Below are 14,891 nucleotides of genomic sequence, written 5' to 3'. Positions count from 1 at the left end.
AAGAGACGCCGGCGCGACCACAACATTGTCCAACATCAAATGGCAAACATCAAATGGCAAACGTAATGCAAACGGAACGAAACGGCTCATTATTGCGTGGTTGAAGGACCGTTTATCAGTTTGGACCAGTGCAGCGCGAGCATATTGTCTATGAGCGCGAGCCGATCATGATCAAGCGACACTGTTACTTACTACACAGCGCTAATAAGAGATCCGGTAAAGAAAGCATTTTAATTCTCCACAGAATAAACATTTACATTTCTCCGTTATTAACGGATCAAACAGCGCTGACGTGGAAACCAGGAAGAAACATTGTGCCTTGAATGAACTTGTCCACAGATCAGCAACATTCATCTGAACTAAAATAAACCTGTTTATAACTAGCCTACTACAATATTACATTTCATTTTTTCCAAGGAGCTGTTTGTTTTATATGCTCCTAGTCAATCACAGCTCCAGAATTGCACAAAGTAAAAAAAATAAATAAATACTTTAAGATGTTAGTTTTAATTTAAAAAAAAAATGAAATAAAGAAAATTTCTCTGGCATTTCTTTCTTTTTGCTGTATCAAAAACGTACCGAACCGTTCCGAACCGAACCGTGACACAAGTGTATCGTATCGAACCGAACCGTGAATTTTGTGAACCGTTACACCCCTACTTATGATCCTTCAGAAATCATTCTAATATGATGATTTATGATCAATGTTGGAAACAGTTGTGCTGCTTAATATTAGGGCTGTTTTCGACTAAGGATTTTCATAGTCGAATCTGATTCGTTAGATTTTGCCGTAGTCGACTGATAGTCGAACCTTTTTTTTTTTTTTTTTAGATAGCAGCTAGATTTTTTCCATTTCAAACAAAAGAGCTAAAAACACATATATATCACACATATATCATAACATTTCATAAACATGAGGAGCAATATGAGAGAGAAATTTGGTGATCGTTGTTTAGGTACATTAAACCACGTAAAGCTTTTTAACGCACATGAGAACCGCGTGGAGTCAACTTACAGCCGCTTCGCAGCCCTGCTACAAATGTGAAGCAGAAACGCTTAATATCAGATAACATCCATAATAATTGGACTCCGGGTTCGATTTATTTACCATTTTCAGTGGTTATGAGGAGCAATATGAGAGGGAAATTTGGTAATCGTTGTTTAGGTACATTAAACCAAGTAAAGCTTTTTAACGCACATGAGAACCGCGTGGAGTCAACTCACAGCCGCTCCGCAGCCCTGCTGAAAATGTGAAGCAGATTTTTGAATACATTTTTATTTATTTACATTAGTAAGCTACAGGACATCGTCTTTCAAAACATGACCTGCGCGAAAGCGAAAAAATAAATAAAATTGTACCCAGCCCTTCTGAAAATGCGAATGCGTCTCTGTCCCCAGCACATTTCAAACCAAACTGACGCCCATGTATTCGACTATGAGGTTCATAGTCGAATCAGACCTCTCCTAATAGTCGAGGATTCGACGATTCGATTCGAAGTCAGCCCTACTTAATATTTAATATTTTTTTTATAACCTGAGATACTTTTTTCAAGATTATTTGATGAATAAAAAGTTAAAAAGAACTGTATTTATTTAGAATAGAAATCTTTTGTAACAATATACACTACCGTTCAAAAGTTTTGGAACAATAACTATTTTTTTTTTAAAGAAATTAGTACTTTAATTCAACAAGGATGCGTTAAATTGATAAAAGGTGATGGTAACGATTTATATTGTTAGAAATGTTTTTATTTTGAATAAATGCTGTTTTTATGAATAAATGCTGTTAACATTTTACTCATCAATGAATCCTGAAAAAAGTATTCCAAAAAAATATATTAAACAGCACAACTGTTTCCATAATTGATAATAACTGAGTATCAAATCATCATATTAGAATGATTTCTGAAGGATCATAAGACACCAAAGACTGGAGTACTTGCTGATGAAAATTCAGCTTTGCATCACAAAAATAAATTACATTTTAAAATATATTAAAAAAGGACTTCCGGTTTGACGAACCAGGAGATGGCAGCTTAGAGAACGTGCTCCCGACAATTTCGGACATAGTTACCCACTACAACTCGAATATTTAGAAACAAACTTTGTTTACAGCGTGATTTAAGACGGTGGGTCTCGAGAATGCCCAGAGGGAAAAATAAAAAGTTAAAGCAGAAGGAGTTACTCGACGTTGAAGGAGCTAGCCAAACTTCATCGCCTAGCAGCGTAATGGAGGACGATGATGACGATACGCAATCGCAACTCGGAGCGGGTCAAAGTGAGACCGGGGACTTAGGCCTCATACTTAAAGAGTTGAGAGAGTTCAGAAAAGACAGCAGTCAGCAGCTGAATGCGATACGAGAAGAAATTAATAAATCCAATACTAGGATCGAAGAGGCGGAGAAGAGGATTGACGCGACTGAAACACGGTTACAAGTGGCGGAGGATACCGTGCAGGAGCTGCTACACCTTCAGATACACCTAGACGCTAAGCTGACGGATTTAGAAGGCCGCTCCAGATGAGAAAATATCAGAATTCACGGCGTTAAAGAGGGAGCGGAGGAGAATTCCCAATCGATGGTGATGTATGTGGAGCGCTTGCTGCGGGAGGGCTTGGAGCTTCCGGCTACATTTGAACTTCGAGTGGAAAGAGCTCACCGTGCCTTGATGTCGAGGCCGCCTGGGGAAGCCCCGCCGAGGTCCATCGTTGTCAAGATGTCAAGCTACAGGATGAAAGAAGAGCTGCTGAGAATGGCCTGGCAAAAGCGAGGATTTCAATATCTCGGGAAAAGAGTCATCCTCGATCACGATTATGCCCCGGATGTCTTGAAAAAGCGAAGGGAGTATGCCGAAGCAAAAGCGATATTGAAGGAGAAGAAAATCCGATTTCAGACGCCGTTCCCCGCCAGGTTCAGAGTTTTCTACCAGGAGGGAGTTGTGATGTACGGTTCGGCGGAGGAGGCTACGGAAGATATGGCGAAGAGGGGGTTCCCGGTTTCGGTAATTAAACACCCGGACTCGCTTTTGGAGCGGATTCAGCGGTTCACGTGGCATACCGTCAAGAGACCAGGGAACCGGCACAGAGCTGGCAGGGCTTTGGACTATAAGGAAAAATTACAGGCTTTTAGACACCAGGATTCAGGATGACTGTTAGTGAATTGAAAACTGCTGTGTACGAGTTTACTGGGAATATAACGGGTGAGTCCGTTGAGTCGTTATTTTCTTTTTCTTTTTTCGCTCGGGACTCCCGGAAGAGAGAGGAATTAAGACCTTTAACACGTCCTGTTTATTAAAGAAACTTTGATCGGGCTGCATAACCAAGGGTATAATGTAAATGTCAGGGTTTTTTTCTTTTATATGTTGCCAAGACAGAGACGATATCATGCATGAAGGCCCTCTCTCACCTGTTAGGGGGGAGGCTTTACCTCAGAGCCCTTTTTCCATCAGGGCTTCATCAGGGTCAATATTAAGACCCCACAGTTGGAAGTCTTTTTATTTCTGTTTTTATTGTTCTTATTGTGAGTGTTGCAGCAGTTCTTGCTGCGGTTCTTTGTAGTTTGTGGGATATAACCTGTGATTCTTTTTGTTACTCAGGGTCACTATGGGAGGATTTTTGTTTGTTTGTTTATTTCATTTCTCATTTTCCCCCTTAGTATACACTGAATGCAATCAGTTAAAATAGCAACTTATAATGTGAATGGCCTTGTCAACCCCATCAAGAGAAGTAAGATATTAACTAAACTAAAAAGAGAGAGAGTTGAGGTGGCGTTTTTACAAGAAACACATCTTTCGGATACAGAACACGCTAAATTAAAACGATTGGGCTTTAAACATCAGTACTCATCATCATATAAGGGGGGGCACAGGAGGGCACAGTATTGATATCTAACAAGACTAGTTTCGAACCCATTTTTGAAAAAAAGGACATAGAGGGAAGATTTATTCTCGTAAGGGGAAATTTAGGGGGCTCATTGGTTACTCTATTTAACATCTACGCTCCTCCTAACTCTGACTGGAAGTTTTTCAAACAGATATTCGATTTAATAACAGCAGAGACCCATGGGGTCCTAATCTGCGGGGGGATCTCAACATTTGGTCAAATCCTAAACTGGACACCTCAAATACACACACAGTCCAGCCCAATTTGATAAGTAAAAAGATCAATCTGGCTATGAAAGAAATCGGGTTAATTGATATCTGGAGAGAATTAAACCCTTCAAAGAGAGACTACACTTTTTTTTCATATCCACACTTGGCGTATTCGAGGATTGATTATTTTCTTACTTTTGCTCAAGATCTAAACAGGGTAGTTGGTTGCGATGTAGGGAGCATGGACCTTTCAGACCATAGCCCCATGTATTTAAAACTAAATCTTGAACAATACAGGAAAAGACTCCTTATGGAGGTTGAACACATTTGTACTGAGTCAGATGAAGGAACAAATTAAGAAGGATATTGCTGAATACTTAGAACAGAATGACAATGGGGAAGTTCCCCCTCCAATATTATGGGATGCTTGTAAAGCTGTGCTTCGAGGCAAGATAATTGGATACAGTGCTCATCTAAAGAGAATAAGACAAAAAGAGCTAATTCAGTTGGAAGTAGAATTAAAACAATTGGAACAAAACCACAAAGACACAAATGATAAAAAAAATGGAGAGCTATTAAGGAAGAAAAAGAACGAAATAAATGAGATTTATACAAAGGATATACAAAAAAAGTTAATTTTTACAAATATTATGAAGGGAGTGGGAAAGCCAGCAAATTATTAGCTTATAGGCTGAAAAAACAACAAGCAGAGAATTCAATTCATAAAATAAAAAATCCTATTACTAATTCTATGCATTACAAATTAAATGAAATACAAGATTGTTTTGAAAATTATTATAAAAAACTATATTCCCAACCTCAAATAGATGGAGAGAAAATGGAAGATTTCTTTCAGAAAATTCTTCTGCCTAAATTGAATAGTGAACAAAGTAGGAATCTCGTAGCAGAAATAACAGAGAAAGAAATTCGCTCCGCCATATCGCATCTTAAGCCAAATAAGGCTCCAGGTCCGGACGGGTTCCCTTCCGAATGGTACAGAGTCATGGAGGGTTCTTTGACCCCTGTGCTGCTGTCCACCTTTAACTGGGTACTTAAAGAGAACAGTATACCTCCCTCCCTCCTGGAGGCGGTAATATCTTTAATTCCGAAGGAGGGGAAGGACAAGTCTGAATGCGGTAATTTTAGACCAGTAAGCGTGTTGAACCAGGATTATGTCAAGTCAAGTCAAGTCATCTTCATTTATATAGCGCTTTTAACAATGTAGATTGTCTCAAAGCAGCTTTACAGAGATAAGCGTATAATTTAAGGTAACAGAGATTGTTTCGGCTTTACAGCAGAGTTAAGTTATTTCCATCTAAAGTTAGTTTTAATTGATTTGGTTCCGTCTCAATGATCATTTGTTATTAAATTAGGGGCCGCTAAGACGACACCATTCTCTCTACACAGACTTTAAACGCGAACCTGTGAGAAACGCTGATGGCGGTCACATGCGCATTTAGAATGGGTTCTATAGTTATGTGCGTTAGAATATACGCAGGTTTGGAATTCCCTACAAGCCAAGCCTAAACAAAATACTTGTCTTTCCTTATAAATTTTGATAAGGAATTTTATTTTATTTGTTGCTTTGGGGTAGGACCGCAAGACGAATTTTCCCGACAACGCCTTATCTGTAGAGTGGTAGTGGGATCCTCCATAGGGAGAGACTAGTTGGCACTTCAGCACTGCGTTGTCATCGGTCCAGGTGAAGGTCCTTCGTCAGATCTGGATACGGCCTGGATCCGGCAGGCTGCAGGAAAAACCTTGGGATAAACACAGACACTAAAATTAGCGTAGATGCCATTCTTCTCATGATGTAACGAGTACATCAGGATTTTTGGGAAGTGTTCCCGGTTCCGGCTGACCTAATCTATGCAGCCTAACATTGGATTATAGAAGTCTATAATGTATTATGTGAAAGCTAGGTCAAAGAGATGTGTCTTTAATCTGGCTTTGAACTGACAGAGTGTGTCTGCTTCCCGGACAATGGTAGGAAGACTGTTCCAGAGTTTTGGTGCTAAATAGGAAAAGGATCTACCGCCAGCAGTGGATTTTGATATTCTAGGTATAATCAACTGGCCGGAATTTTGAGATCGTAATAGACTATAATGCGTTAAGAGCTCGCTCAAGTACTGCGGAGCTAAACCATTCAGTGCTTTGTAAGTAATCAGCAATATTTTAAAATTTATGCGATGTTTAATAGGGAGCCAGTGCAGTTTTGACAGAACTGGGCTAATATGGTCATACTTCCTGGTTCTGGTAAGAACTCGAGCTGCTGCGTTTTGGACCAGCTGTAGTTTGTTTATTAAGCGTGCAGGGCAACCACCCAGTAGAGCATTACAATAATCTAGCCTTGAGGTCATGAACGCATGAACTAATTGTTCCGCATTTGTCAATGAGAGCATATGACGTAATTTAGATATATTTTTAAGATGGAAAAATGCAGTTTTACAGATACTAGACACGTGACTTTCAAATGAAAGATTGGTATCAAAGAGCACACCCAGGTTCCTAACCAACGACGAAGACTTAACAGAGCAGCCATCAAGTGTTAGACAGTATTATAAAATATTTACCCATATACTAGCCAAACGAATAGAGGGACTGCTACCATTAATTATTAGTCTTGACCAGACGGGTTTTGTTCGTGGAAGACAAACTCAAGACAGTATCAGAAGGACTTTACACGTAATTAAACATATGTGACCTGATCCAGCAAAATGAGTCACAGTGACCCAAATTTCAAAATTGAGATTTTGGTATTAATGAAAAGAGGAGACCATAAGCTTTCAAATGATATCCTAGTCAAAGTCATACCTTGAATGGTTGTAAAGATATATACATTTGAAATATGGTCGTCTGCCCTCTTTTTCCAACTGAAAACCTGAGAAAATCGCTTTTAAAGTTTTTTGCCCGTTTTTTGTTGATATCTTTCAAAATCCATTGCATTTAAAGGGATGAACTATTTATTGTACAGCTTAATTTGACCAAAGACATTAATATATGCTATTATGCCATGCTGAAGCTCAAATTATTTTAAAGTTTTTATTTGAATAAATAATTTCAAAGGCACTTTTACAAACATTTACTAAAATCAGAAAGATTGAACAGAGGTGCTACAGTTTTCCTTGAGAGAGGGTGTGTGTGTGTGTGTGTGTGCGTGTGTGTGTGTGTGTGTGTGTGTGTGTGTGAGAGAAAGTGAGAGAGGCAGAGAGAGAGAAAGTGAGAGAGGCAGAGAGACAAGGAAACAGAACAAATAATGTTAGCCTATGCAATCATATCTTTGTGTAGGCTAGTTGACAATAACAGTGTAACATATTCATAACGGAGATACCAACAGTTAAATATTGGGTTAAAATAAATCAAACACATTGTAATGGATTCTCCTTGCAGATAAATACACTCACAGAATAATTGCACTCACTCACATCCATACACGATAAATACCACAGGGCTGTCACTTTCGCTGTCGCTGTCATCAGAGGATGACACGTCTCCAGATCCAAAACAATCACTGATAGCCTTAGCCACTCTTGCTGACCAGCAACAGAGCTTAGGTTAGAAGCCTCCAGTGAGTTCAACGCTTTTGGCGACTTTGCTCTCTTTTGACAGCGACATTTCTCAAATTAATAATATTTAATCTTTCTGAGGAGATCTGCTAGCTTGTTTACACAGAGCGCTGCGAGTCTGACAGGAGGATGGCTGGACCAATCGCGTGCCGGTCAGTCGAAACGGGGCTTCCCATTGACAAATGATCAGCGTTTGTGTACATTTCTAAGCTTTTTGATTGGTCCTATACAACGTGAAACACCATATTTGGAGAGCAGAGACAGTTTGAGGGGATTCCCGGGAAATGCTCAGAGGTGACGAGAGGATTTGAGAAAAGCATTTCGAGCGAATTTAGTAAAACTTTGTAAACTTTAATAGTCATTTAAATACCTTTACTCAATTATCTGGACTACGAAACGTTAGGAGATTATTTTTGAATGTCTGTTCTTTGAGATTTAGCAAAAAAAAAAAATTTTTAAAAAATCTATTATTTTCATTGTTTTTCCACATAATCGGCCGCCGCAAGTGAGTTTTTTACGACTGTGTTGTGAAATATATATATATATATATATATATATATATATATATATATATATATATATATATATATATATATATATATATATATATATATATATATACAGCTGTAGGGGGAGCTCGTGGGGAAAACATGCGACAACAAAAGGGAAAATCAGCGAAGAAGTGACTAGAGTTCGCTAGAGTTGCCGAGTTCTCCTTTAAATTTGAGTCTTTATATTTAGGTGCCTTAACAACAGAAAATGTTTCTTCTCATGTCAAATACTTATTTCAGATCCTAAGTGCTGCTAGTAGAAAAGCTATTACTAGAAGGTGGTTAAAACCAGGAAAACCTACCGTGGAGGAATGGATTGACATTATCTATGATATTTTTAAGATGGAAAGGATTACTTTTGCTTTGAGATTGCAACAGGGGACTTTTTTGAAAAGATGGGAAAGATGGATAACGTATATCACTCCATTACGACCATCATTTGTTTAAAATGGATTTCGATGTTGTTGTTTTTTTGTTTTTTTTTTGTTTTTCTCTTTTCCCTCTATTCCCCCTCGGAAGAGGGCTTTGTGAGTCATTGAGGTTTATCCCATCATGTTTGTTTTAGTTCTCGTTCTGATTTTACTATGTCTAAAAATGATTATGCATATTTAATGTAGAATGAAGGCCTATTGGGTCCTTGGTAACTTTAGTACTACTTACTGAGTTTGTGATGTTTTTCTTTTTTTATTTTATTTTTATTTTTTTATTTTTTTTATTATTATTTTTTTATTTATTTTTTTGTGGGTTATTAATGTACATTTGCAGATGGCTTAGTGAGAAGTATGACAGGTATTATCATTGATTGTATTTTATGGACCTGTAAAATAAAAAAAAAAAGAATAAAAAAAAAATATATATATATATATATATATATATATATATATATATATATTATTATTTTTTTTTTTTTTAACTGCAGGCTTGATGAGCATAAGAGACTTCTTTCAAAAACATTAAAAATAGTAATGTTTCCAAACTTTTGACTGGTACTGTACATTTCAAGTGTGAGGGATTTACTGAGAGGACATAGAGGTGGAGACACTCTGAACAAAATATGTAATAGGGGTGCACGATATATCGACTCGATATCGTTATCAATAATATCGTTATCGCGATATCACGTTGCCCGATATTATATCGAAAGTCTTGCGATAATTATGCGATATTTTGTTTATGATGCATCTTGTACACGTCGCTTGGACAGGGTTAACTTTTCATGCTACAGATTTCCCACAGTGGTCAGAAAGAACAGGGGAGGACACTTCGTTGCTCTCAGTATAACTCTAGAGTCACTACTCGCTCCAAAGCTAATCGCCGTCACTCTCTCACTTCTTCCTCGCTCTACCACACAGTCCCCCCACATACACACTTGCCGGCTCGACGTACACACCAGCGCACAAGTATAAACATCACTTCATGCATTTTCTCAGATCGGATAGCTGTCTGATTTATCAAAACGATTCCATTTACACCTGGTCACATAAATGTGTTTTTTCAAAACAGATATAAATCCGATCTTCAATTCCCGCGCTATATGCAGATTTAATGGAGTTCACGTCACCGAAAGCAACAGTTATGAGCTGCATTTTATTGATCAACAGCTAAAATTTCAAAATCAAAGACCGCAATAAGAGAGAGCGGCAACAGCTCTGGTAAGATCATTTAGTTTTTTAACTTTTAATCAAGATAGTTGTGTGTTAAGCGTCTGCGACTTACTTTCACTTTGATTTGCGATTAGTGCACGTTGGCTTAAATAATAGATGTTCAGCTGCGCACCTGCGGCGATGCGTGTTGCAGAAGCGTCGCCATATCTGGCTATAACATGCCATTATAGCCTATCACACGCTCTCACACATATTTTTTTGCATGTTTGGGAGGAGTAAAGATTAGTAAGTAAACTTTATTTGTATAGCACAGTGGTTCTCAACCTTTTTTGGGCCAGCGCCCCCTTATCCAATATCCAGGTCCCTGAACGCCCCCCACCCTCAAACTAATGAGCGACCAGGAACGAATGAGAGTTAACAGATGAAATGTGCAAAATTGCACATTATTTTTGAATTAAATTGAATTGTATTAATACAATGGAACTACACTCCACAATAATTAATCCAAAAAAACAAGCTATAAACTGCATTGGCATAGCAATACAAGTTTTTCTCACATGATTTTTGGTAAATCTGTGGTGGGTGGACCTCAGGCCTTCTAGGGGGGTTCGGGGGCATGCCCCCCCCGTAACAAAATTTTGTGCATTTTAATGTTTAATTCATCAATCTGGTGCACTTTGAGAGTTCAAAATTAAAAGCGCCAATCCATATTCACTGTGCAAATTAAAGAAAAATTCAAACCTTTTAGTTTTGCATGTCTACATTACACTACTACATAATAATAGTTATAATATTAATCCATGACAGTAATAGCCATATATTGTAAAACAAATGCACTGAAAAATAAAGGACGGTCATTAAAGTGGTAATGTTTGCACTTAGGTTTAATTATGCATTTAGGAGAGTATTGCAAGAAGCTGCTTTCATTAACCTTACTTTCGAAAAATAAATAAATACAATCATGATTTTTCATGAAAAATTATGTTAGAATTGTAGGCCTAAAATACCTTGGTTGTTGTCATCAATGGTAATTACAATTAATTTGGTTTGTCGTGATTAATTTGTGTTCATAATCAGTAAACAAAATCTTCTAACAAGATTAAACACATATGAACAATTAAATTATTATTGTATTATTAATTATTTTTATATCTTGAAACTACCCAAGCAGCATTTCGCGCTCAGATGTGACGGCGGAATGAATAGGCTACATTACCAAAATGTGATTGCAGAATATATTTAAATTATCCATCAAATTGTCATTTTCTCCGTACTGACTTGCGAGTTAACAATAATGCCTGACCAGTAAATTACTTGGTGAACAAAGAAAACATTTTGGCATTAGGGATTGGAATGCCTAAAAATGTAAAAGTTTTACCTTATAAATAGAATTTAGTTTAATTAATTTTAAAATTCGTCACCAGAGTGAACGGGAACATGATTTATTGAGAATATTTGAAAAAATGTAAGTGTTTCTTAAGACAATACTTTTTAATGGCTTGTCAACTTTCCATTCCTCCGCTGCATGATTCTAGGCACCACTAGATTGTTGTATTTTTGAGCACGTGATTGCTGATTCTTCTCAGCGCTGGATTGTAGTCAGTGCTTGAGCGCTGGTCTATGACTGGAAAAATAATAGAATCGTTGCAAAAGTAACGATAGGCTACATGTTGCATTAAACTGGAAGATTTTAGAATGTTAGGGATTCTAAACTTTTGAATAAGAAATAATATTAAGTCGTTAAAATACAACTCGTCAAAACTCCGCGAATTACAACAAGCGTATTGGTGAGAACTGAGAACACTCACAGCATACACACACCCGAACTTGACTGCACATCATATTTTTGACATTATTGATACTGCTTTCAATCGTAATGCAATAGAAATGAACACAAAAAAACCTGCCTAGTGCCTACCTACAACACTGACGGTGGACTTGCGGTCAGGAGTAGAGCGGGTGCGGACGAATGTTTTTTTTTTTTTTTTGAGCGCTGCTGAGGTATTCTTTTACGCGCACCATAGACGCGCGTGCACACACAATATGATATCACACTCTGCGCATATGTTTTACAACATAATTTAACAAAAAACATAGTCCTAACACTTTTTAAATAGCCCACTTAAAGTGTTTATTACAACTAAATTACTAAATGCTTAAAATGAACAAAAGTAAATGAACAAAAATTTGCGTTATATATTTAAACTTGTGAACGCCCCCCATTAACACCTGAATGCCCCCCTTTCAAAAATCTTGCTTCCAACGCCCCCCATTGTTCTCTGAACGCCCCCTGGGGGGCGGTACCGCCCCCGTTGAGAACCACTAGTATAGCACCTTTCACAGACAAGGAAGGGTCACAAAGTGCTGCAGAGTAATAAAAATAAACAATAAAATAAAATAGGCCAATGTTTACAAATATGGTTTCAACAACCAGATGCATTTACACTTGTCCAGTTTTGTCTGGAATGCGGCCCAGACCTCCTCCGGATGTGGTTTGAGTGATCAGATTCAAATCCGTCTCGAATGCGTTTCGGAGGGCATTTACACCTGGTCTTTTCACGATCAGATAGCTATCCCATCACAGAAAACGTATGAAGTGGCCAGGTGTAAACAGCCCCTTACATGGGGCGAATCCTCTACCTGTGAGTTGCCGAGGAAAGTGCAAATTGCCTTCTAAAGGTTACACGGTTGTTGATGGGCCCTGTTTCTCATGACATTTTCCTTTTACTTGTTTATTTAGATTTATTTTTATTGTTTCTAACATGTCCTGTTCTGTAGACTTGCTCTTTATTTATTGTTTTTTTATACTGTAGTGTACATGCAACCAGTAAAACTTGTCCTGTTCTGTAGACGGTTATTATTTATTCATGTTGTACCAGTCCAGTATGACTGTCAGTTGAAATAAACCTTGTGTTGCTAGAAAACTTGTTTTATTTGTTATGAATCTATTTTGATGCGTTTTCCCCTAACTTTTGTTACCAAAAAGTGCTAGTCGGTGGAGGAATCATACACCACTGATTTATTGCAAAGAGTTTCGGGAGGGATGATGTCCTGCGGAGACACCCTTCTAAGTCCTTTTCCTCTTTTCCTGCTGATGGAGTAATGTCCACATGGGATTCTGTCCTCATTTCATTTCTATTGGACCATGTCTAGGCAATGCCTTTTTATGTTCTGACAAAAGACCATCAAACCATGTGCGAACTAATGGCCCATTATCATCTAGCACCTTCTCTGGAGTGTCAGCTATCCCACTGTATGCTGCCTGACAAAAAATTTAAGCGGACGAGGCGAATTCGCGTCCGCCGCGCTAAATGCCTTATTCGCGCGGCAGGACCTCCAGAAACTGCAGAAGTCATTTAAAGTTGCATTTTCAGTTGAATTTGGGGAAACCACTTGAAACATTTGTTGTGTTGAGCTATTTCAATTACTTGTTTGTTTGATTTGTTCATTGAAACAACTGGCTCCCTCATAGTAGGGCGTGTTGGTACAGCGTTTCCCTTGTGTCAGCCACTGACGCAGCTTTGAAGTAAACCTATGAAAGGGAACGTTTTTTGGGTTGGTAAATAATCTTGGTTTCCTGTGTAGGGAATAAGATTCTGCGTAGACAGCCATGCTCATTCTATTCTATGCATTCGATTCTATGCTTCAGACAGCCGTCAAACCAGAGCGTGTTCCCATAGTGTTAGCTACTGATGCAGCGTCTCATTCCTACATGTATTACTGTACACACAAGTTTATGGGTGCGTGGATGAGTTGAAATGATTATGAATACATGCAGCTGTTTAGTTTTGTTTCTTGTCTCTTATTGCAGGGACTTTGCATATGTGGCTCGAGACAAGTTGACTCATGTGCTCAAGTGTCATGTATTTCGGTGTGACACCCCTGCAAAAAACATCGCCACAAGCATGCATGACATCTGCTCTAAGGTAAGGACATCTGAACTGCTGGCTGAAAATAATCATATTCTTGTTCTTGTTTAAACATTGAAGAAGTTGTGTGCTGCAGTATGCAAAATATCCTAGATTTATTGAAATAACAGCGATTCAGGTATTTCAGGGAATAATAATTTGAGTGGTTACTCAGAAAACTTCTTGAGAGTGAGGTGACTAATAGAATAGTATGCGATGTAGATGATAACCTAACTTTTGTTGGGTACGAGGATAAAGGTTATAAAAGTTAAATAAAAGATGTGAATACGCGGCCCTTGCATGTATTGAGAGTCTTGAGTAAATAGATCCAGTAAGTGCCACTCAAGCATCATTTTGGTCAAACCTCCACTGAATCTGAGGGTAGATTTTTAAGATTGATATTTTTTGTACATAGAAGTATGTTCCATCACTATTTGAGTATATTCTTGTACAGCAGGTAGTGTTTTTTTCTGTGCTGTAGAACATTTTGAACTCTAAAAATTGATTATGCTTATGTTGTAGTTACAAAAAAGTTATGAAAGACCTAAACTTGGTCATTGCTGAGGGATTGACTATTAGCTTACATGAGGATGTAAGAAAAACTTGAGTTAAACTTAAATACCCAATACCCATGTGAATTAAAAATAACTCTTTATAGAAAACAGGTGATCACCTTAATTAGACACATCAGGTTTTCAAAATAATCTTCGTTACTTTGAATTTTCTTCCCGTGTTAAACGAGGCATTTCAACTCTTCCCCAGGTAATTATAGGTGTGGCAATTGCACCCAGTTTGCCTTTACACATAAATGCAATTATTTTAGTCATCCGCACACTGGTCGCAATATTCTGATATGCAGTACTATTACCTGTTCTTCTACTCATGTGATTTATCTTATTCGGTGCCCTTGTGGTCTTGCATATGTTGATGAAACTTCTAGACCATGGCATACTCGCATTAGCGAACATCGTAGTAATATTAGGACCGGAGATATGCGTACTCATGTAGCATCTCATTTTATAGCTGTGATATTTGTTTGGAACTATTTTCACTGCTAAAACAGAACAAAAATAGTCATGCGTCTAAAATGCTAGTGACTTAATTTGAACTGTTTATTGATATGAAATCAGTGTCTCTTTTTTCAATCGTGATTTGTGACTCTGGTCGTGTGAT

General features: G+C 37.9%; 1 protein-coding gene across 2 annotated transcripts in view; it reads left to right on the top strand.

Moving 5' to 3' along the window:
- Positions 1-14,891, top strand: part of apbb1 (amyloid beta (A4) precursor protein-binding, family B, member 1 (Fe65)) — a 116,492-nt gene that overhangs the window by 74,558 nt on the left and 27,043 nt on the right. For both annotated transcript variants that reach the window (XM_081353752.1, XM_081353751.1), the window contains exon 9: positions 13,622-13,736. In XM_081353752.1, the coding sequence (XP_081209878.1) occupies positions 13,622-13,736 (115 nt within the window). The remainder of the gene's footprint in view (positions 1-13,621; positions 13,737-14,891) is intronic.

Source organism: Scardinius erythrophthalmus (assembly GCF_964197995.2).
Source record: "Scardinius erythrophthalmus genome assembly, chromosome: 23".
Classification (NCBI taxonomy): Eukaryota; Metazoa; Chordata; class Actinopteri; order Cypriniformes; family Leuciscidae; genus Scardinius; species Scardinius erythrophthalmus.
This window is presented reverse-complemented; position numbering and strand designations above follow the sequence as displayed.